Below are 23825 nucleotides of genomic sequence, written 5' to 3' on the forward strand. Positions count from 1 at the left end.
GCTTAGAGAGCCAAACGACAAACAGATGAAGAGGTGAATGCCTAGTGTGCCGGTGCTGGTTGGTGCTGGGGGACAGCAGGCACAGCTGATGCAGAAGCCTCCGGGAGTGAGGGAGCAGGCATTCCAGGCAGAGGGGGCAGCAGGAGCAAAGGCCCTGAGGCTCCAGCCGCTTTGCTAATCCGTGACATCTGAAACCCGGCTCTACCCACCTCCAGCATCTTTTCACATCTGTCTTGTTCTCCTGCCCGGCTGCCCTGGCCTCCTTTCACTTCTCCTTCTGCCAGATGTTGGCCTCTGAACGTGCCCCGCCCTTTGCCCCAGAGCTGTTTCCCTTCCATGACTGGTCCATTCTGACTCGTTGCTTTTTGTCCCAGGTCCAAACCTCCCTACTTGGCTGACCTAACCCCATTCCCAGGCCTGGCATAGCTGCAGGAACCATGTCCCTTTCCTTACAGCTCTTTGCCCATGTGAAATATGTTCATGTGTGTGATTATTTGCGTAAGGGCAGCTGTCTTCCCTGGCCAACTGGAGGCTCCAGGAGGGCAGGATTATGCCTGGTTTTATTCTCCGTGATATCCCTGGGGCCCAGCCCTGAGCTTGGTACGTAAGAGGCACCAGTGGTTACTCTGAGGAGGGGATGCCCAGTTCTGATTAGGGGCCAGAGGGGGTGGGGGAAGAAGACAACTGCCCTGAGCAGGGTCTGGAAGAAAAAGTCGATGCCCTGAACGCAGTGTCTAGCTCTCATCACTTCCGAAACCGAGTCAGGTGCCATCTGCTGCAAAGGGTGGTCTTTGGGTCCTCCTGGCCATGCGTGAGATTGGGGTCATGTCCAGAGACAGTAGAGCTCAGGCTGGAACATGGCGTGTACACCATGATGCAGTCCCTGAAACGAAGCGTCTGCCCCTCAGCCAGCGTCAGTCATCACTGTAGTGTCGCCGTTCCAGGTGGAGCAGAGACTGGGCGGGGTCTGTTCCACTTCTAAGCTGCTCATTCTCTATCCTTCTTTAAAAGGAATGTGGGGTGATGCTGGCGATTCTTAGTAAATAATGCATTTTCGCCTTTACAAGTCTGCTTCATCTACGTAACCCAGTGAACCAAAAAGTCGGTTTTTTCTGGCTAAGTTATTCATCTTATTCTCGGCATTTGGCTGCAGTAATATCACTCCATCAGCGTGGTCATACGGTAATTCAGGCATTTTGTTCTAGCAACAGGGACACTTATAGTTAATAACACATGAAGCCATTTCACTAAGAGGAAAGTTTTGTTCGGATCCATTAACACAGGCCGCCAACCAAAACACAAATCATTTCCTTCCTTGGATATTAAGGAAGCAAAATGAATCGGGAACCTAAAGCCATTTTTAAAAGAATCTTTCTTATCCTCATGTCGTCTGACTCTTGGCATTTAACAATCCTCATAAAGGGCGTCTGAGCTTCGCGTTTATAGCGCCTGCTTTTCTCTGGGGCGGAGACCACGCGGCATAGGCTTCGGGTGCAGCAGCAAAGTAAGGCCCAGCCTGGTTCTGCTCCTCACTCCCTGGGTCGTTTTGGGCACGTTGCTTAGTTACTCCAAGACTCCATTTTTTAGGCATATAAAATTTCAGGACTTTGGTGAAAATTGTAAGTAAAATGTCTGGCACATGATTGGCCCTACTAAATGGTACATCATCTTCTCTAAGTCTGAGGACGCTCACATAATTTAGCTTTCACTCTTGAATATCACAATACACATTAAAAAAGCATTTGGTTCTAAGGTGGAGGAGTGTGGATAACAAGAATTCACCTGAAGCTGGAAACGGAGAGGCGGGCATTTGATCTATGACGAAGGAAGTTTCCAAACAAGCAGTGTGTAAATGAACTTTTATTTCAGGGTTCTTGCTGCGTTCACATCAGCAGGTTTTTCTGCAGAGGTTAGTAGCATCCATCAGGTATCTCCTATGAGGTCCCTGTCCTAAAATAGCATCTTGTCTGGGAACCTTGGTGTTTGTGTGACAGGGGCTGTATAAATGCCTGTGCACCGAGCTCGTCTTGAGTCAGAAGCCCCAGCAGCGCTTCCTAGGTTTTGTTTGCATACTTGAAAACCCGCCCGAGAAAGTCATTTACTGAACTCCACTGTTTCTGTTGACAGTTTTTTGGAAGCAGAGGGGATGCTTAACTGCCCAGCCCACAGACAGTGCGTTATGTTTGTTTCCTCGCCTGCCTAGCATTTGACAATTAATTAGGCATGATAATTACCTGCTTTAATTTCATGATTGCACATCCTATAATTACCCCTAATTCTGTAATAGGGAAGTTCATGTACACAAAGGCAGATGATGAAGGTGATGGGGTTACCATATTAACAGCTGCCATTGCTTCCTGCCTGCCAGGCACAGCATCTCACAACCACCCGACATGATTGGTCTTGGCCCCATTTTACAGATTGAGAAGCTGAGGCTTGAGGTGGAATATTTGAATCCAGGCCTCCCTCCTTCTATAGCCCACGCCCTTTCTCTGTGCTCTTCTGCCTTGCAGGACAGGCCTCAGACGTGCCTAACATCCAGTATGCTGCTGGCTAAAGAGCCTGTGCTCGGCAGACCCTTGAAGCAGATCTGGGACTTCAGCCCACTGAGAACAAGCTCTCAAATCTTCATTGTCCCTCTCCCCTTCTTCCTTCTCTGCCTGCTCCCTCCCTTCTTCATATATATATATATATATATAGAGAGAGAGAGAGAGAGAGAGAGAAAATCGAGGCTTGAAGAGGTGAATTAACTCACCCGGGATGGCTTGGCTAATAAGAGGTAGAGCTGGGATTCGGACTCAGGTCTCCCTGAGGCCAGAGTCCCATCCCTGGACCCCCCTCAGCACTGACATCTGACTGTGTGTCAGGTCTACATGGATGCTCACAGACTAGCTTAGACGTCCTACCATCATAAATTAGGGTAAAACTCACTCTCCTGAGGATAGTGTAGGCATGGCTTTTTTTGACTTTCGCTTTTACATCCAGGTTTAATATAAATATCATCAGATGCATAATTTTTTTTTATTGAAGTCTAGTTGATTTGCAATGCTGTGCCCATCTCTGCTGTACAGCAGAGTGACACAGTTATACACATAGAGACATTCTTTTTTTATATTCTTTTCCATTGTGGTTTATCACAAGATATTGAATATAGTTCCCTGTGCTGTACATTAGGACCTTGTTGTTTATCCATAGATGCATAAATCTTAAATTTATAGTTCAATTAACTTTTACTTCTGTGTGTATCCGTGTAACCACTGCCCAGAGATATAGGACATTGCCAGCACCCAGAATTGTGCCCTTCTGAGCTGTGAGCAGGAATCCTTACCCATCCCCAAGGTCGTGAAGATATCCTTCTAGGTTTTTATCCTGGTAGCTTTCTGATTTTACCTTTCACATTTAGATCTATGATCCCAAAAGAAATGAGTGCAAAAGCCAAGTGCATCAATGCCCAGAGCTGCCTTACCCATAACAGCCCCAACTGGAAACAACCCAAATGCCCATCCCAGCACAGCGGGTGTATAGGCTGTGGGGTATCCATACCGTGGACAGGCGATGAGCACGAACACGTGAGTGCTGTCCACACCGCATAGAAACATCCCATAAACACAGTATGGAGTGAAAGGAACCAGACACCAAGGAGCACACGCTGTGGGAGTCCATTTTGATGAAGTTCAAAAGCAGGTGAAAGAAGCTGGGGAGAGCGCTCCGCAGAGCGGATGGGTGGTGCTGACGGGTGAGGGGCACAGGGGCTGGCAGACGGTCTTCATCTTCTCAGTGAGAGTGTTTCCCAGAGGCACTGTCTACACAAGAGTTCGTTCTGGATTCAGCTCCCCCAGGCTGAGGTTTTGCCTCCTCCCCCACTTAACCTCTCCCCCACCCCCAGGATTATTACAGGCGTCCCTGGGCTCATTCTTCCCAGTGGGAAAGAAACCTCAAGATTCGGAGTTCCTCTTAAAATAGAGAAAAGAGAATTTGCCCCGATTCCTGATTACAGATAGTACCCTCCTATTTTATTTTTCTTTTGCTGAGTCGAGGAGATTGGACTTGAAGTGTCTTTTTATTGCTTATTTTAAAAGGGAGCTTGGTTTTGCTAGAAGAGGTCAACTCTTTTGTTCCTCCAAGGAATTAGTATCCTTATGGCTCAAGCAGCAGGAATTGGGGCCTATCAAACTTAATTTAGAGGGCGTGAGCCCTTTAAAAAAACAAAACAAAGCAAGAACAAAAACCTGATAATTTTGGACATAAGCCCTTTGAATTCTTCAGTGAAATAAGTGCACAGTTGGTTAAGTATAACTCAAGGACAACTTAATTTGCAGAGGAAGTTTCCTGATTTCAGATGCTTAAAAGCATGGCTGTTGAGGGTGGATAGTTCAGGTAATTCTGGGCGATTTTAATGGCATTAGATTCCTGGAGGGAGAGGCGTGAATGAGAAAGCACAATTGAAGCATCTGGTACCAAGGAGACTCTTGTGAGGACACGTGATCTGCCCAGGCGAGGGGCGTTTGGGCCTCAGACCTATTGAGCGGGGACCTTCCTTGCCAGTTGCCAGCGTTGATGGCTTGGGGTCCCTGGGGTCCTCAGGAGCCTGGGTTCTGCAGCGATGTGCTGTAATAGAAAGGGCTGGGCCTTAGCCATCAGGCAGACCTGGGTTCAGTCCTCCATTTCCCCACCTCCCCTGCACAAGTGATACACCCCCTCTGAGCCCACGTCTTCATCTGGAGAAGGGGCAAGTTCACACCGTGCCTTGCAGACTCACGTGAGGCTAAGAGGTGAGGCGTGCGGAGTGCCCAGCACATAGTAGGTGCTTCGTAAATGGCAAGTGTTAGCGCTGAAGGTATTTATCTTATTGGAATTCTGAAAAACACTGTTTTACGCTCTTGGGTCTGTCAGTGTACTTGGCTCTTGCTGGATTTCTCATCGAGCTTCATAACTTTGACTGCTAACCGGAGAGATCAGGGTTTGATCGACATCCAGACAACAGCAGAAGCTGAGAACGGGGGGTGCTCGACTGGAAGTGCGTTGCTGGTCTCCACGGGCTCCGTGACTAGCTCCCCTCCCCTCGCTATCAAATGGCCTCCAGCTGGAACAGAGGCTGGTGCCAGAAATGCCCACTGGCCACTTTTCACCTCTGAGAGGGACTCAGTCTAATGATGCTAGCAGAGGCAGGGCAGTCACTAAACTTGATGGAAGCACCTGGAACCCTCTCTGTCCCTGGTTCCCCCTTGGGCATCAGTTCTCCCCACCCAATGTTCCCAGGAGGCTGCTCTTCCGCTTGGCAGGGAGACCCAGACAGCTGAGCTTTCAAGAAAGAGGCTCCGGGGATGGTACTGCTGTTGCCTTTCCCCTTGAGTATGAATCCTCCTAAATCAAGCCCGAGGTCAGACCTCCTGCCTGATACCCTGAACACCTTGGTCTCCGCAATGAAATGGGAGTGGAATGTGGGTGGAAGAGGCCCAGTGAAGTCCATGGGGTTTATGAATCACCTGAGGACTCAGAGGACCAGAACTGGGGGCCTGTGAAGGGACCTAAGGCCATCTAGTTCAACCCCTGCATTTTATGCAGGAGGAAGCGAGGCCCAGGAGAAGCAGGTGTCCTCCCAGGAGCACACATGGTGGCTAGAGGGGCCATGCCATCCAGTCTCAGGGCCAGAGCTGCTTTCACATACTCCTGAGAAATAATGTGTTTGGGGATTTATGTTTGTGGAGCTTTTTAGGCGCGGGGCATGATAATTTGTATTTTTATTTAAAGTTTTTAATTACCCACAGCATAGTTTGTTCTAAGCTCTTGGTCTAAGGCTCAGCAGTAATCTGCATACTTGTCCTTTATTAAGCAGAGCTCCTATGGTGGAGATCATAAAGCTTAGACAGGTGTGACTTCAGTGGCACTGCTTCCTTCACTTTGAAGAATTTCATGCTTTTGATGATGGTGGTGGTAACAATAACAGTAATAATAATAATAGCAACAGCAGTTAACCCTTATGGCATTTTTATGAATGCTTTCAGGCATGGTTTGTTTGGGTTTTTTTGGATTATACCCATTTCTCAGATGAGTAAACTGAGACTCAGAAAGAAGCAATTTGCCTAACATCACATAACTGGTAGGTGGTGGAGATGCTGAGTTTCTGGGATCCCCTTACAGTTCATGAGCCAGCCAAGACCATCTCGATGTCCCAGTAGAGCCCAGTTCCCATCAGTCAAACCATTGGAGGAGATGAATGTTAAAGCTGATCACCAAGATCAGAGACTTACAAAATCCAAATCTTTGTCAATTCCCAGTGTTAACCTAACCAATAGGTTACATTTTAAATTATTTATCAAACACTTACATGGCATCTTCTATGTACCAGGCCCTGTTCTAAGCCCATTATATGTGTGAATTCATTTAATCCTCCCAAGACCCAGCGAGGGAGGTAATATCCTCATTTCTCAGAGGAGGAAGTGGAGGCACAGAGAAGTGAAGTGACTTCCACAGGGCACACAGTTAGTGCACCAGGGTTTGAATCCGGGGTTTGAATCCGGGAGTTTGGCTGCAGAGTCTGTGCTCTTAGCCGCCTCCATGCATTGTGTCTCCTTACTGATCACACTGTTACGATGTCAGATCCCCTCCTGTCCACCACCAGGATCTTGCTCCCCTCCCTGCCCTGGTCATCATGCCTGTGACCTTCCCTCTCTCCGGAGTGTTTATTCAAATCCTCAGTCCAGGTGGCTTTCCCCAAGCCATTGGCCCTCTGGAGCCAGACATCAAGGAGGATATGGGATGAGGAGAGAGCATTTGTCACAGCAGTCCTATGACTTGTGAAAGGAAGGATTGAACTAATGGTTTCTGAGGTCCTTTCTAATCCTGGCATTCAGAAATTCTGAGTTCTTGAATGCCTGCTGTCCCCCAGAGCAGGGGGTACAATTCGGAGAGAGTTGGAAGGCAAGGGATGATGCTATTTCTAGGACAGGATATTTGCTCTGATCTGAACATTTTTAAGGATGTTGTAAAGAATGCAAGCAAATTGGCACCATCCTGGTTGTAAAGAAATTTTTAAGGATTTAAGAAATTAAAGGATTTTTTTTTTAATTTTAAGAATTGAAGAAATTAAAGAATTTTAAGAAAATGCAGGCAAGTTGGCACGATCCTGGTTTGCCAGAGCGAGGGGTGGGGCCTGAAGTAAGATGATTGTAATGACGCAAGAGCCTTCCAAGCCCACTGTACCTACCCCCGAACCCAGTCTCTGGCACGAGCGTTCTTCACGGACAGTCATTGAAGGAGTTTGAACAGGAAGGTGAAAATGAATTGAATGGGAAAGCAAGGGAGGCCAGAAGAGCAGCTGGAAACCTGCTGTAGTGGTCCAGGCAAGGGCGGGGCTAGCTCTGGAGGTGGGCTTGGCAGGCCCTGCTGCTCAGTACTTGGCGGTGGGGGTGAAGAGCAGCACTGGTCAGTGCTGATGCCCAGATTTCTGACTCAGGCAACTCGGTGGTCCGTTCGCTGAGAGAGCGAGGTGCAGGTCCTGAGTGCAGATGTAGACACGAAGAGCTTTATCAAGTCTGAGTCTGGAGTTTACATCAGATCTCCAGACTAGAGATAAAAATTTGAGAGTCATTGACCTAAGAGTGAAATGTGCAGACGTGGGAGTGGACCACTTGTGTAGGGGAGAGGAGGGCCTTGGGAAAACCTCCACCTTTAAGGCATGGGCAGAAGAGGTGCCCACATGGAAAGCCAGGAACGGGCCGTCGGAGAAGCAGGAAGGACTCAACGCTTTCACAGAGTGAAGCATCTGGCTCTTGAATGTGTTATGAAAAATGTAGAATCATAATTTATAACCCACATTAGAGTTGCCAATTTTTATCGTTATGTGAGAGGCTTTTAAGATGTGTATCGACATTCACTGATGGCAGATTATAAGAGCTATTTATCACTGGAGATTTTACTCTCTGGGCTGTTCTTAACTCATGTAATTTTTTAAATGCATTGATCTCTCTCCCACTGTTTTCCCTTACGATGTAGTTGCTGGGTGTCCCTAGAAGGTGCGAGGGCCTGGAAAAAGCTGATGAAACAGCCCTCATACGTTGTACCCCCAGAGTGTTCTCTTGATTAAAGTAAAGACATTTTATGCCCCAGTTATGCTTATCCCATCTGGATGTGACTTTCCATCCAGTTGGGCTGATCTCAACTCTGGCCTCTCCCTCTTTCCCCAAATCAATTTGCTGGTCTTTGTGATGCCTTGCATAGCTGTATGGCCTATATACCTGAAGATTCTCCATACTGCCTTGCAAGCAGGCACTGTTAATCAGCTCCATTTTATAGACATGGAAACACATAGAGAGGAGGAGGAGTCTGTGCTTTACCTCAGGGGTTCCCCAAGTTGCCCATTGTCTAGTCCACTTGGGCTGCTGTAACAACTATAGACCACAGTTCTGGAGGCTGGGAAGTCCAAGATCAAGGCACCAGCAGATGTAGTGTCTGGTGAAAACCTGCTTCCTAGTTCATAGACAGCTGTCTTCTCACTGTCCTCACATAGCAGAAGAGGCAACGGATCGCTCTGGAGCCTATTTTATAAGGGCACTAATCCTATTCATGAGGGCTCCACGCTCATGACCTAATCACCTCCCGATGCCCCACCACACTGGGGGTTAGGATTTCAACATGTACATGGGGGGCGGGGCACAAACATTCAGACTGTAACACCCACTCATCAGAATCACCAGGAAAGCTTTGGAACACGATTCCTGGTTCCCAGATGGTTAATGTGGCCCACCCAAGGGCTGGTAATATTTGGAAAGCACTGCCCCTCTCCACACTAGATTTGGATATGTTGGTAGAAAAATAACAATAATGAGGACTTTCTGAGTATCTAAATCAGGGATCAGAAAAGTTACTTTTTAAAGGACCAGAAAGTAAATATTTTCAGCTTTGCAGGCCATATGGTCTTTGTCGCAGCTGCTCAACTCTGTCATTGTATTGCGAAAGCAGCTGTAAACAATAGCTAAACAAGTAGATATGGCTGGGTTTGAACCACTGGCCATAGTTTACCTCCTCTGATCTAGATAATTAGTTTTGTGCATGATGATCAGATAAGCAATTGAATTTGCCACTCTCCAGGGCATATTTGAACTTGTGTAAGAATATGCTACAAGTAGATACAGTCCATTCAAGATGTATCAGAGCAGAATTGTATCCAGCCACTCGTACAAAGACCTCTAAGACATTAGCTTGAACAAATTAGAGGTGAATATTTCTCTTTTGTTTAAAAAAAAAAGTTTTGAATCAATAGTCTAGTATTTGGTGTGGTGACTCCATAATGTCATCAGAGACCCATGGTCCTTCTAGCGTTCTACTTCCATTCTCAAGATCACCTCATGATCAAAAAATGACTGCTGGAGCTCCCGTCTTCACATCTGTGTTTGAGAAAGAAAGAAAAAGACAGAGAGAAGAGTAAAAAGACACTTGTCAGCCGAGTCAGCTCTCTCCTAAGAGCTTTCTTACATCTCATTAGCCACTCTTATCTGCAAGGGACACAGGAAAATGCAGTTAAAATTTTTCTGCTTTCTGAACACATTGCTATCCCCGGAAATATTGGGGGGAAATGGATAGTGAGTGGGCAACTAGCACTTGCTGTGACACGGGAGGACACAAAGAATGCCCCAAATGAGCTGCATTAAAGTCCCGTGAGCTCTGCTGCGTTTATTTGCTAACTGATCCATCATGTCTCAGTCTCTGGAGATTGAATGCCTGAAGTCCCTCTTCTCCACAACTAGCCAGGCCTTTCCAGATGCTTCTGGGGTTTAATGTATCCTTCACTGTTATAAAGCAAATCCTTGCATAATTGTGTTAGCAGTCCTATTAGTCATCATGCTACTGCTTGAACACCTAGTGCCAAGAAACCTTTTGAGACATACTTTTTCCTCTCTGGGCAGCTTTGGCTGCTATAAAGTTCTTTCCTAATGAAATCTGTCTTTCTCTAGTTTCTATCTGCTGGAAGTTTGTCTCCTGGAATCATCCAGGACACATCATCTTGGTCTTTCCTCTTCCTCATTATAGCCTTCCCAGGAATTCAGAGATCTCTACCTTCCCCATCTTGACACTCAGGGTATCGCTCTCTAATGTCTTCCATCTTCCTTCTGATAATTTGTTTGCAAATCAGCTCCTAGGGCCTGTGCTTCTAAACTTTAAAGTGTGTATGAACCACTGGGGGTTCTGGTTAAAATGCAGATTCTGAATCAGTGCACCTGGGGTGGAGCCTGAGATGTTGCATTTCTATCATCTTACCACGTGATGCCGATGCTTCTGGTCCGTGGACCACACTTTGAGTAGCAAGTGATCTGGGCCTTTCTGAACCTATTTCAGTTCATCTTTTAACAGGTGGCAACCAAAACCTAACTAAGTTGGTGTGGTCAATTTAGAATAGAGCAAGACTTGTCAACCTCTTTATTCTAGAAGTTAAACTATACCTTTTAATGAGGTCTAAATAGTACCTTTTTTGGTGGCCCTTTCACATTATTCACTTAGCTTGAATTCACTAAAATCCATAAGTCTTTGTCCCACAGGCCATTGCTGTGCCGTATCTCCCCCACCTTGTACTTACAGTGTTGGCTTTTTGGATTATATTGTAAAATCTGACACTGATCTTTTAAAATTTCATCACGTTGCATTAAACTCATTCCTTAGGCCAGTTGAGATCACTTGATGTCTGTCATTCAGTGTATTTACTGTCTCTTTGTTAGAAGCTTGGGGGCTTCTAACAAACTTGATAGGCCTCTGTTTCTCCATCTAATTCCACTGGAAACTTCCATCCATTGATTGGAATTCTTTGGTTTAAATTATCCTTCCTTCATCGTGTTCACAAGAATATTGTGAGAGACATTGATGGTTGCCTTACCAAAGTTCAAATACATGATGTCTGCATTTGGGGATACAGGGTGGTTTTTATGTAGAGGCAGAATTTATCATTCATATTAGAGATGCCTACTTTCATGGTTAAAGAGATTTTAAGATGTGTATTGACATTCGCTGATTGCAGATTACAATAGCTATTTATCATCAGAGACTTCACTGTCTGGGTTATTCTTAACTCACGTAATTTTTTAAAAATGCGTTGATCTCTCTCTCAGTGCTCTGTTTTGCCTTGAGACGTAGCTGCTGTGTGTCCCTGGAAGGTGTGAGGGCCTGTAAAAAAATGGAGGTGAAATAGCCCTTACATTTTATACCCCTAGAATGTTCTCTTGAGAGTCACATCTTGGTTATAATAAAGAAGTTTCATGCCCCAAGTGTGTTCATCCATCTTGATGTGACCTTCCATCCAGTTGGGCTGATCTCAGCTCTGGCCCCTCCCTCCCTCCCTCCCTCCCTTCCTTCCTTCCTTCCTTCCTTCCTTCCTTCCTTCCCTCCCTCCCGAGATTGATCCCGCCCCCTCCGCGTGCTGGTCTGTGTGATCCCAGGCACAGCTGCGTGGCTTCTATGTCTGACTGTTCTCTGCACCACCTTGGGAGGAGGTGCTGTTAGCTCCGTTTTACAGAAGAGGAAACACATGGCCAGCGAGGATGAATGGCCTCTCCCCCGCAATCTGTCACCATTACAATATGCATGTGACAAAAGTGTGAAAAATGCGTCTCTAAGATTCATTGGGCTGCCGATTTCTGCTGATACTAGAAAACTGATGTTCGTGAATATGCAGCCTGCCTGATGGAGTCATCCTCTCGTGTACCCATTGGTACACTCAGTACACTGAGTCCCTCCTCCGTGCCGCTGCTGGGCCTCCAGTGACACGGGAGGTGGGGTGTGGCCCTGCTCTCGCAGAGCTGGTTTTCCTGAGGGGAGCGTTGCCAGAATCCCACCCCTTTGTAATGAGAGCTTTAAGAGACATTTACATTTTCTTTCTCTTTCCTTTTCTCGAAAGGTCTACATCCGGATAAAAGACAATGAGTGGAACGTCTATCGGCGGTACACGGAGTTCAGGAGTTTGCACCACAAGTTACAGAACAAATACCCTCAAGTGAGGGCCTACAACTTCCCACCCAAAAAGGCCATTGGAAACAAGGTAGGTACCGTCACTGCCCGGGGCCAGGCAACTCTCCAACTGGTGCCTCTGTCTTCTCCTTCCGTTGGTGATTTAAACATATGTGCTCCTTTATTTAACTCAAAAAGTTGGCTAATATGAGAAAAAATAGGAATGAAGAAAACAGTCACCCATCATTCCGCCCGCCTAAAGACAGTCGCATTATGTTTTGTCTGTGTCCATCCTCTCATTTCTCTAAGGCAGGGGCTGACAAACCTGTTCTGTTAAAAGGCCAGAGAGTAAGTATTTTGGCTTTGCTCACCGTACCATTTCAGCCAAAAATACCCAGCTCTGCCATCATGGCAGCAGCTGCAGGCAATATGGATGCACGTGGGTGTGTCTGTGTGCCAATAAAACTTTATTTTTAAGACGAGGTGTCAGCTGGATCTGGCCTGTGGGGCATAGTTTGCCAGCTCCTATTCTGGACCAAAAAAAAAAATGTTTTCTAGTTTTTACCCATGGTTGTCATGATATTTATTTGGACTTAAGAATATGGAGTTATTTCCCAGGCAGGGCTTTCTCAGAGGAGCTCCTTTTATTATTACTGCCTCATGAAGTTTAGTCATTGATAATGACCTAATTTGTTTCTGTGTATTCTCCAAGTACCCTGGAGAAAGGAGGCGCTTGCCCCGCACATGCTTGCTGGTCGATTAGCGTTCATTCATTCATCCAGCCAGCATTTATTGAGCACCAGTTAAGTGTCAGAGTGCAAGGGGCACTGAAGATGACAGCCGAGCCGGGCGTCGGGCCCCATTGTGTTGTCTGCCTCAGCCGGTCAGCATCGTTCTGTCCTCCATCACGTTTGCAGCCGTTCTCCATCATGGCTGCGCTTTGGATCACTTGGGAAGCTTTAAAAACTCTGAGACCTGCCCACCCCCCAGCCCCATCCTGAGTTCATTGGTCTGGAGTGAGGCCTGGGCACTGAGGGATTTAAAAGCTCTCCAGGTGGCTCCTGGATGCAGCCAAGCCAGAGAACCCCTGGCTTCCTGTCAAGTAGGAGACAGAGACATTTCATCAATTGCAGCGTATTAACTAGCTTGGCAGGGGCAGTCGAATCAGATGAGGTAACGTGGACCCTTCTCAGGACCTGGGAGAAAACGGGCCTTGGATAGGAGGCATCCCTCTCCTCCTGTGGTTCTCAGAGTGTGGCTCCTGATGAGCAGCGTGGGCCTCACCTGGAGCTTGTTAGAAATACAGATTCTCAGGCTCCATCCTGCACCTGCTGGAATACAGGCTCTGGGGCTGGGGCCCAGCAGGGTGGGTTGACAAGCTCTCTGGGTGGTGCTGAAGCACAGGAAGTGAGGGAACCAAGCGCCATCACATTGACAAAGCTTGTGCAGATTCCACTAGCCATGAGCTTCCTAGTTTGTCTCTGGAGGAGGCGCCTTGCCTAGGATTTCCTGCAGTCTTTATCATAGAAAAACCAGAGCAAGAGTTTCCATAACCCACTCCCCACACTTGGGAATTCCAGAGAAAAAACTATCATTGACCGTTATGTTTACATCTTCCGAGATTTCTGTGTTTAAACCAGATTAGAAACCTGATCACATCAGGGTGTGCTGGAACATAATTTAAACAGTTATAAAGCAGGTTTATCTCAGGCCCAGAATAAACCTGTTGTTCTTTTTTTTTCTGTTGAAGAAAAGTAGAGTTGAGCCCATAAAAACAGAAGACTTAGAAATTCTATACTTGTTCATAGCAAGGAGTACAATAATTCTTACGAAAAGAGGTGGGGGGACTATATACTGATTTAATCTAATGACTTGCAGGCTCATACAAATCTTGGGACCCATCCAGAATGTCTTAAAATGTCACAGAACAAAATTCTACATAACCAGCGTATTATCCCTATAAGATGGTCTCATTTGCAGAGAGCATTACACGGAAGCAGCCCTTCCACAATACCTGCAGGGAATGCGGCCCTTCTGTGTCTCACTGAGGGAATTATACAAGGCTGAACTGGGGACATGTCTGTCTTTCACTGTGTTTTCACTTCCTGTGGCTGCTGTAACAAATTCCCACACATTTAGTGGTCTAAAACAATTCAGGTTTATTATCTAAGACTAGTCTCTCTGGGCTCCAATTAAGGCGTGGGCAGGGCTGCGTTCCTTCTGGAGGCTCCAGAGGAGCCTTGCCTTCTGCAACTTCTAGAGGCCCTTGGCTTGTGGCCCCCTTTGTCTTCAAAGCCGCAATCACCTCACTCTGGTCTCTGCTTCTGTCAAGATAGTCACATCTCCTTCTCTGACTCCTCTTCCTCTAATAAGGGCCTTTGTGACCACAGTGCCCTCCCAGCGTCCCCCGCCACCCCGATAATCTATGATCATCCCCTACCTCAAGTTCTGCGAAGTCCCTTTTGCCATGTAAGGTAAGATGCTCTCAGGCTCTGGGATTAGGATGTGGACACCTTTGGGACCCACACTTCCTGAATGATTTCTCTGCAGCCCAAAGGGACGCCCTCCCCACTCCATCTCTCCTCAAGCCTTATAGTTACGCAAAACTTACTAAGACAAGACAAAGTTGCCAAGAACAACACCAGTCCTAAGTATGTTGGTGTTCGAGGCTCAGGTTTAGTGAGATGAAGCGTAGGCCTGAGGGGTAGGAGGGGCTTTCCGGAGTTCCGTGACTTAGAAAGAGTGTGAAGCAGTCCTGTCTCTGCTGTGCCAGGAGCAGGGACCGCGAGGGAGTTTCCCCTCTGAGGTGGGTCACCTGCAGCCCTGCTCCCCATCTTCCCATCCCTGTCCATCCGGGACTGACCTACAGCAGCAGTGAGTGGCCTTTTCGCCTGTGAAATCTGTATCAATAGGGCACTCAGGACAACCCTATTTGCAAATAAATGAGCTTGGCATTAAGGTACCATCTTGGTGGGTCTGACCCAGTGATGACCGGCTGGTACACATGCACTGGCTAGTTCTTAACTAGGTCTTTGGTCCTGCCCCGCATGGCCAGGGGCGGATCTGACAGTTTCCTCTCTTACTCAGGAATCTGACAGCTCAGAGCTGTCCTGGGGTCTCGGCCTCTTTTCTCGTCTGTGCGGCCCTTTAGCTTTTAATTGGCTGGTCGGGGTCCGACTGTAGTTTGATTCCCTCCACTCCCCCACACCCCATCCCCCACCAGAGTACGCTTTGGCTGATGCCCAGGACAGATCTGAGGATCTGTCTGATTTTCAAGGGCAGAATGAGTCAGGATTCAGGACTTCAGCGCCCAACAGAGGCCGACGATGAACTCTTCTTTAGAGAACAAGCTTGCGCTGGCCACAGCTGGGTCTGATTGCTCAGGGTACCTGCTTTGATACCCTGAGGGCAAATTTTCTAGAGATCTTTGATAATTGACCCAGAAAAATGTACTACATCAGAATCTTTTCTTTGATTGGATCACTTCACCAGTGAAACACTTGCCCACTTGGACCATTAAGGCACGTTGACACAACATCCTTGGGTGGATTGAGTTACATGCACCTTGTTGCTCTAAGCCTTGGACCCATTAAATGATTGACTCCAGAATCCACAGTCCTGGACAGTATTCAAGGACATACTAAACATAGTGTAGCCTTTTAAAATTCATCAGAGGAGTATCTTTCTAGCCTGAATTTCTAGATTTTTCCCCAGCTTTAGAAGTAAAATGTGATCTTAACCCCAGTTTGAACTTTTAAAAAGTTGATTAAATTTACACATTTTATAGTTTCTGGATGCAAAATTTGCCTTCACCAAATCATTTCTTTTACCTCCATATGCCACGTATGTGTTTAGTTATAAATGGGCAGGGTGCCCAGAGCACTTGCTAAAGATATTTCCATTCTTGCCCTGCCTACAGTCCCTTTCCCTCACTGTAGCCAGAGTGAGGTTTGTATAACATCAGTCAGATTGTATCACTGTTGATTAAAGCCCACCAGCGGCACCAGTTAAATTCAGGACTCTTTGCTGTGGCCTGTGAGGCGTCCCCTGATAGGTCCCCCACTTCCTCCCCTACCTTATCTCGTGCCCCCCTCCTCTCCCTCTACAGACCCAGCCACTCTGACCTCCTAAGACTTCCATGGGATTCTCTGGCCTTTGCACCTGCTGTTCCCTCTGCCTGGCACAGCTTTTCCCCATCTCTGCGTGGACAGCTCCTCCAGCTCGTGAGGTCTCAGCTCAGTTCCACTCCTCAGAGAGAAGCCTTCCCCAGCACCTTTGTCAGTGCCACTCTTTAGCCCATTGCTCTGTTTTCATGTTCTCCCAGCCTCTCCTGGCACATACCATGAGTGGAAATGATTTCTTTGTGTACTTGAGTAGCGTTCATCTCTCTGCCCTGGAATGGAAGCTCAGGAAACGGGGCCTGGGTCTGTTTCTGTTCACTGCTCTCTCCAGCTCCTAGTATAGAATCTGACACACCAGAGACACTCGTGGCCTGAATGAATGAATAAATGAACAGAAATTAAATGGAAGTTTCCCTTTTACTTTCTTCTTTACTTCACTGGGTCTTGGCACAAATTCAAAAAAATCTGAATTCCAAAAGTGAGTAGCATAACTTGCAGGGTATCTTTGGAGGTTGTTCCCACTCCACTTTTGGCTGAATGTTTCTTGCAGAATGGGCAAGAGCCTGGCAAGCCTTTGCAGACAGGAAAGCGGGCTGCCTAGCAACCTGAGGGTGTGGGCTGGAGCTCGCTGTCCGAAAGGACTTCGCCGGCGTGAGGGCTGAGGTGGAGGCCGTGTTTTTGATGTTGCTACTAAAAGTCTACATTATTGCTCAGTGAGCAAATGAGAATTGAGGGACTATCGTGCCTTCTTAGGATAATGGAGTTGGTCTCTGAAAGTTCATTTGGCACTAAGGCAAGGCAAATCGCTTTCCCCCGGGCTGCAGATAATTCAACTTGTTGGAGAAATTATGCATTAAAATTCTCATTAAAAAGACATACACCAGTGTGCGGTGGAGGAACTGAGGGGCACTCGCTGAGCCGTGGAAAGCGCCTTTGCAGCTCCCGAGAGGCATAGATTGCGATGCAGCCCCAGGGATGATGGCAGGACCCCAGCCAGCAGTGGGAATGAGCAGGCATCTGGAGGAATGCGGAGGCTGATGAATTCTTCCACTTGGCAAACATGTTGCAAGTGCAGGGGTGTTCTGCTAGGTGTGGGGAGTCGAAGATGATTTAAAGTACGGTCTCTGCCTTCACAAACTTCAGGTTCTTGTAGGGAGAAAAACTAGTGAATCCTGTGGGCTGGCGGAGGGTTCCAGTGCACTTGGAGAAGAGCAAGGAGGGGGAAGCAGAGCTGCTTGCTGCAGGAGGGAAAATGCTCGAAGGGCCAGCAGGAGCCCCGGTGCTGAATCTCACATGAGGGAGCAGGTGGGGACGCAGGCAGTTCAGGGGACGTCCTTCCCATCCTTGTGCCCGTTTCCTCAGTGCATCTGCCTTAGGCTCCTATGGCTGCCTTAACAAACACCACAGACCTGGTGGCTTAGAGCAACACACATGTATTGTCTTGTAGTTCAGGAGGTCAGAAGTCTGACACAGGTCTCACTGGGCTGAAGTCAAGGTGTTGGCCAGGTCGGTTCCTTCTGCAGGCTCCAGGGAAGAATCTGTTTCCTGGCCTTTTTGCAGCATCTAGAGGCTTCCTGCATTCCTTGGCTTGTGGCCCCTTCTGCCGTCTTCCACGCTGCATCTCTCTGACCATTCTTCCATAGTCACATCTTCCACTGACCACAGCAGGGAAAGGTTCTCCACTTTTGAGATTAGATGTGGTCCAGCCAGATAACCCAGGATCATCTCCCCATCTCAAGGTCCCTAGTCACACCTTGCAAAGTCCCTTTTGCCATGTAAGATAATGTAGTCACAGGTCCTGGAGATTAGGGTGAGAACATCTCTGGGGGAGGCATTATTTTGCCTACCTCGTGCCTCTTTCCTTGCCTGGATTAAAAGAACATTACTGGTACCTCACTTTACAACTGGGGAAATGGAGACACAGAGAGGTGAAGTGACTTGTCCAAGGTCATCTCGCTCGGCAGTGTCAAGGCTGATGTGTGTGCCCAGGCAGACAGTCTGCAGAGCCCTAAGCCTTCACCCTCTCACCACAGATCTGCTGCAGAGGACCCTGGAGGGTGGGTGAGTAGATTATTTAGCCATTGCGCAGTTGGTAGATATTTACATTGATTCCATAATTCAGTTTCTTAACCTCGTTGGTGTAGAAACCAGGGAGCAGGTGACACCGGGGCCCCCGGTTGCCTCTCCCTTCTGCTGAACCATGCAGGCCTCACATACCGCCTGCCCTCACTTAGGGACCATTTTTAGAGCCAGGAGCTGCTGCCTTCATAGTTGACCCGAAGGCTTATAAACTTTCCTGATAAACCTAAGTGTATGGAGAGTCAGTCATTCATTTGTTTGTGTATGTATTCATTCTGCAGGACTTTGCCAACCCTGAGAGTTAAAAAAAAAAACGGTTCTTACTGGTTCACTAGCTGTGTGGCCTTGGGCAAGTTATCTGACCTCTCTGTGCCACACTTTCCCTTCTGTGTAACAGGGATGGTCATGGCACTTCCCTCCTAGTGATGTTATGAGGATTTAAGGTGGTAACGTTTCTACAGTGCTCACAACTGTGCTTGCATGTGATAAGTACTGCGTATGGGTTTGTTAAAGGGGCATATGGTCTGGTTGTGAGATGGAGCAAGCAGACACATAAGCGCGTCCTTACTGTAGAGGATGCTGGGACTCTGGGCCTGAGCAGTGGACGAGCCTGACATAGGTGGTCCGTCCAGAACCTCCACACCCTGTGTTTCTGTGTACAGTAATGCCAGCAGCCATCCTGTGCCCGGCTTGTCATATATACTGGAGGCTCTGTATTCATTTTCTCATCATGCAGTTGTTGCCAAGCCCTGTAGAAAAATGTCTTATAGGTGAGGAAGCCGGGCTCGGATGCTGTAAACACACCGCCCAAGGTCCTGTGGCTCCTGTTAGGGATTGAGCCAGACTCGTTCTAATGGCACTGTGCCTCCTGGTCCAGAAGCCTCTAAACCCACACCCAAATCCAGGAGCTGGTACTGCAGGAAGTCACTGTTACCACAGGTTTCTCTGTGAAGATACAACAAGTCACGGGATTCTGCCAGAAACACCCTCATGTGGAAGAAGATCCAGAAGGCAGTGCAGATACCAGCACCCAACGGGAACGGAGACACAAGGAGCTCAGACACCATCCCCTGAAGCTGAAGTTTTTCCAAGAGAAATTTAGGAGAGAAAAGAAGCTCCAGCCCAATGAAGCCATAAACGCAAAGTTGTTTCTTATTTGACACTCTGCCAACCACTGTGTAAATAGTCTTGGTACTTAATGTATTAAACAAGAAGAAAAAAGAAATTGGGCTCATTATACATCACACATTTGTGTTTTTCTTTAATACAGTAAAGGCCTCTTAAGATATTTTCCAGGAGAGCAGTTGCCGAAGTCACCTTGCCAGAGAAATTGTCTCAGGAGAGAGACAGTGCTGAGCCCTAGACCTGGACTATGTATAAGTGTACATATGCAGATATGGATACATATTTAATGAGTGGGGGGTTCTTGGGAGGACTTTTCTATAACATCAAATTAAAATCCAATTTTAAAAATCAAGGTCAGGGCTTCCTTAGCGGCACAGTGGTTAAGAATCTGCTTGCCAATGCAGGGGACACGGGTTCGGGCCCTGGTCCGGGAAGATCCCACATGCCGCGGAGCAACTGAGCCCATGCACCACAACTACTGAAGCCCACGCGCCTAGAGCCTGTGCTCTGCAACAAAGACAAGACACCGCAATGAGACGCCCACACAACTGCAACGAAGAGTAGCCCCCGCTCGCCGCAACTAGAGAAAGCCCGCGCACAGCAACAAAGACCCAACGCAGCCAAAAATAAATAAATTTATTTTTTAAAAAATCAAGGTCATTTTATAAACGAATAATCCCGAGACAGCAGCTAGAGGTGTATTTGCTGCTCTGGTCCCATCCCCTGTGTTTTCTGCATGTAGCATGTGGAGAGTTTGATTCCAAGAGAATCATCTTGGTGGTCTCAGGTCACAGACCTTGCAGGTCCCACCTACTCCAGGAAGCCTTACCTGAACTCAGAGTGTTAGCCATCCTTCCTCTGGGTCCCTTTCCCAAGCTGCCTCTGGGCTGCCTGATGCACAGTCCTCTCCCCCACCCCCACCCCCATTAGCCCATGGAATTAGAGAGCAGAACCAGGCCTGATGAGTCTTTGTCTTCTCAACATCTCACCCAGTGCCTGGCACATAGTAGGTGCTGAGTTAAACATGTTTGATGAACAAATGAACTCAAGCTACATAGAAATCGGTGTGTGACGTCAGCGTTGTTCGACTTCCAATTCCCTTTCTCCTCAGTTCCCTTCATCACTTAACACTTACAGCTCTTTGATAATTGCTCCTAGAAAGATTCTCAGGCCCTACCTGCCAGCTGGATGTAGACCCAACACAGAATATTTGCAGGAGGGTCTACAGTGACGTTGCATTAGCCGTGCCTTGTGACACACCTGGGCTCTGGCCTCCCCCCTGCTCCCCAGCTCACCAGCCAGAATGGGTCAGCTCCCCCTTACTCATCTCTGGTGAGGCCTCTGATGCAGCAGTGTGGGACCCATTGGTTTGGAAATTGACATGAATTATAACACACTTGACTCACTCCTGGGCATTAAGTGTTGCCTCAAATATTTCTGGGGCTGTTAAATAACTTGTACGTCATTATTTAACCTCTCCTTCTAGCTCTGAGGCCTTCTGAATATACTTAACCCACGTTATATCTGCTTTTTCCCCCTCACATTTTTGGACAACTGCTTAAAAATTACAACTCGGAAGAGTACTTCTCAGCTTTTACTCACGTCTCCAATAAGTGAGAATAATCGCTACCTTCCCCTTCAGCACTCCCACTAACATTTGAGAACTGTGTATTGCGATCTTGGTTCATCTTTAGCAAGCCGGGGAAAAAACAGCTTTAATTTCTCAAGTTGTTGCCATTTTAGTTTTGTCCCCGTTACCAGGTCTCTGGGGTCAGAATCCTTCGTGTATGGAGGAAGCCATCCATTTCCCCTTGACTTTCTCTGCAGCTCCACGGGCCGTGGGCATTTTTAGAAGCCATGCAATTTAGCTTCTAAATTGCCAGAGGCCAAGGGGTTAAGCGTGTGGGCTGTGGCGTCTCACTGGCCGCAGTTCAGACCCCGTCTCTGGCACACACTGGCTGCGTGACCTCGGGCAAGCCTGTGACTCAGTTGTCTCTGCTGTCACATGGGGTGAGGGCGCTTACAGCACAGGCTCCCATGATGATCCAATGAGATGCTGCCAGTTAGCTGTTAGCACAACACCTCAAATGCTAGCTTGAAATAATAGATCTACAGAGAAGCCTCACTAATTTGGTTGCCATTCTTTTGTAACCTGTGATGACTCAGACATATGCATGCTGGGTTCTTCTTTCTTCCCTTCTCTCTCCTTCCTCTCCCTCTTCATTTCTCTTATTGTTGTGGTGGTGGGTTTTTTTGTTGTTGTTGCTATTTTTTAAATTGAGGTATAACATACCTCCAATCTTAAGTGTATAGCTTGATGGATTTTCACAAAATGAACACACCTATGCTAACAACACAGAGACCAAGAAATAGACTGTTATCTCAACTCCAAGCCTCCTCGTCACTCTCCCCACAGGGGTGGCCACTCTCCCGATTTCTAGTACCATAGATGCGTTTTGCCTGGTTTACGACTTGGCATCAATGGGATCATAGACTCTGTCCTCCTTTTTGTCTGGCTTTTTTCTCTCAGCATCACATCTGTAAGACTCATCCGTGCTCTTGCAAGGAGCAGTCATTTGTTTTTTGATTGCTGTGTAGTATTCCATTGTATGAATAAGTCACATTGTATAAATTCCATTGAGAATATTCCATTGTATGAATATATCACAACGTTTTTTAATCTTTGACTGTTGGTGGATATTTGTGTGGCTTCCAGTTTGGCTCAGTTACACATAGTGCTGTAATTAACATTCTTATATGTAGATGTCTTCTGGTGGAGATCAGCCCTGATTTCTGTGGGTCTATACTTAGGAATGGAATTGCTGGGTCAGAGGATGGGCATATGTTCCACTTTAGTAGATACTGCCAGAGAGTTTCCCAGAGTGGTGATATTTAGTTTGTTTATGATTTTCCTTATTCAAACAGTGTTGCAGTGAACACCCTTCCATATCTCCTGGCACACGTGTTTTAGACTGATAGGTGATGTACCTGTGAGTGAGGTTGCTGTCTCATAGGGCATGCTTGTCTTCAACCTCCCTAGCTGTTGCCAAATTGCGCTCCCAGGTGGTGGTACCAAGTGTTCCCTCCCAACCAGGCGGATGAGAACTCCCATTGTTTTCAACAACACTTGGCATCGTTACACTTGTAATTTATGTTTTGTCAACACAATGGGAACAGGATGGTACCTCGTCATGGTTTTCACATATTTGCCTGATTACTGATAAGGCTGATGATCTGTTCATGATTTTTGGCCCTTCATATCTCCTCTTCCCTTTCTTGCCTGTTTATATCCTTTGGTCATTTTTCCACTGGAATTCTTGTATCTTTCTTATTGGTTTCTATGATCTTTTTATGTTTTCTGGATGCCACCCTTGGTGCATTCTTTTTTTTTTTCTTTTGACTGCACTGGGTCTTCGTTGCTGCATGTGGGCTTTCTCTAGTTGCCGCGAGTGGGGGCTACTCTTCGTTGTGGTACATGGGCTTCTCATTGTGGTGGTTTCTCTTGTTGCGGAGCATGGGCTCTAGGCGCACGGGCTTCAGTAGTTGTGGCACATGGGCTCAGTAGTTGCGACACATGGGCCCCAGAGTGTGCGGGCTTCAGTAGTTATGGCGCATGGGCTCTAGAGCGCAGGCTCAGTAGTTGCGGCGCGTGGGCTCAGTAGTTGCGGCTCATGGGCTCTAGAGCATGGGCTCAGTAGCTGCGGCACATGGGCTCAGTAGTTGCAGCTCGCTGGCTCTAGAGTGCCAGCTCAGTAGTTGTGGCGCACGGGTTTAGTTGCTCTGCAGCATGTGGGATCTTCCCAGACCAGGGATCGAACCCATGTCCCCTGCACTGGCAGGTGTATTCTTAACAAATGGACCACCAGGGAAGTCCCTTTGTGCCTTATTTTAAAAAGATACAACTCTTGTCTTCATCTCCAAGAAGCCTCTCTCGCTCCCCTCACAGTAGAGCCCACCACCTCTTCTTCCTCCCTGTGCTTCCCGCGTGCTTGGCACCCGTTTCCTTCACAACCCCCATAATGCTTTAGTGCGTACACATGTTTACACATCTGCTTCCTTACTGGTCCAGTTTCCCAGAGGAGCAACGCCTTCTCATCAGAGTCTACACACCAAGACACTAGCATGAAGTCCGCTATCAGTAGAGGCTGGATCAGGTGCATGTGTATGTGTGGAGGGGTGTGTCGTGTGTGTGTCTGTGTGTGGTTATTTGCACGAGGGAACATGAGGCCCCAGGTTACGTTGTTTAATGTGTACCCAGGGTCAACCCCTCCACAGCTCCTCTCCCTGAGATGGGGTCCAGAAAGCCTTGAGTGTCTGAGAAGTGTTGGACACAACTTCCTTTGCGTCTCTGGGGAGCTGGTCTTCTCTACTACTACGCTAAGGTTAGCCACCTCCTTGGAACTTTCTCATCATTACTTTCTCAGCTCTTCTGCCTTCCGTGGGAAGCGAAGTTCTTTTTGTTTTGAGTTTAGAAGCTTTTTTGAGTTAAGTGCCTGATCCTCATAAGCCCATGAAAAGGGAACTGTTTTGTATCATAAAGACTTTGATGCTGGCTTTTACCTCTCC

The 23825-nt window shown here is 47.4% G+C and overlaps 1 protein-coding gene across 6 annotated transcripts in view; it reads left to right on the forward strand.

The window, feature by feature from the left end:
• Positions 1-23825, forward strand: part of SNX29 (sorting nexin 29) — a 562097-nt gene that overhangs the window by 453484 nt on the left and 84788 nt on the right. For all 6 annotated transcript variants that reach the window (XM_061208309.1, XM_061208310.1, XM_061208308.1 and 3 more), the window contains one exon: positions 11885-12025. In XM_061208309.1, the coding sequence (XP_061064292.1) occupies positions 11885-12025 (141 nt within the window). The remainder of the gene's footprint in view (positions 1-11884; positions 12026-23825) is intronic.

The sequence above is a fragment of the Eubalaena glacialis genome, chromosome 13, assembly GCF_028564815.1.
Source record: "Eubalaena glacialis isolate mEubGla1 chromosome 13, mEubGla1.1.hap2.+ XY, whole genome shotgun sequence".
NCBI classification, from domain to species: Eukaryota; Metazoa; Chordata; class Mammalia; order Artiodactyla; family Balaenidae; genus Eubalaena; species Eubalaena glacialis.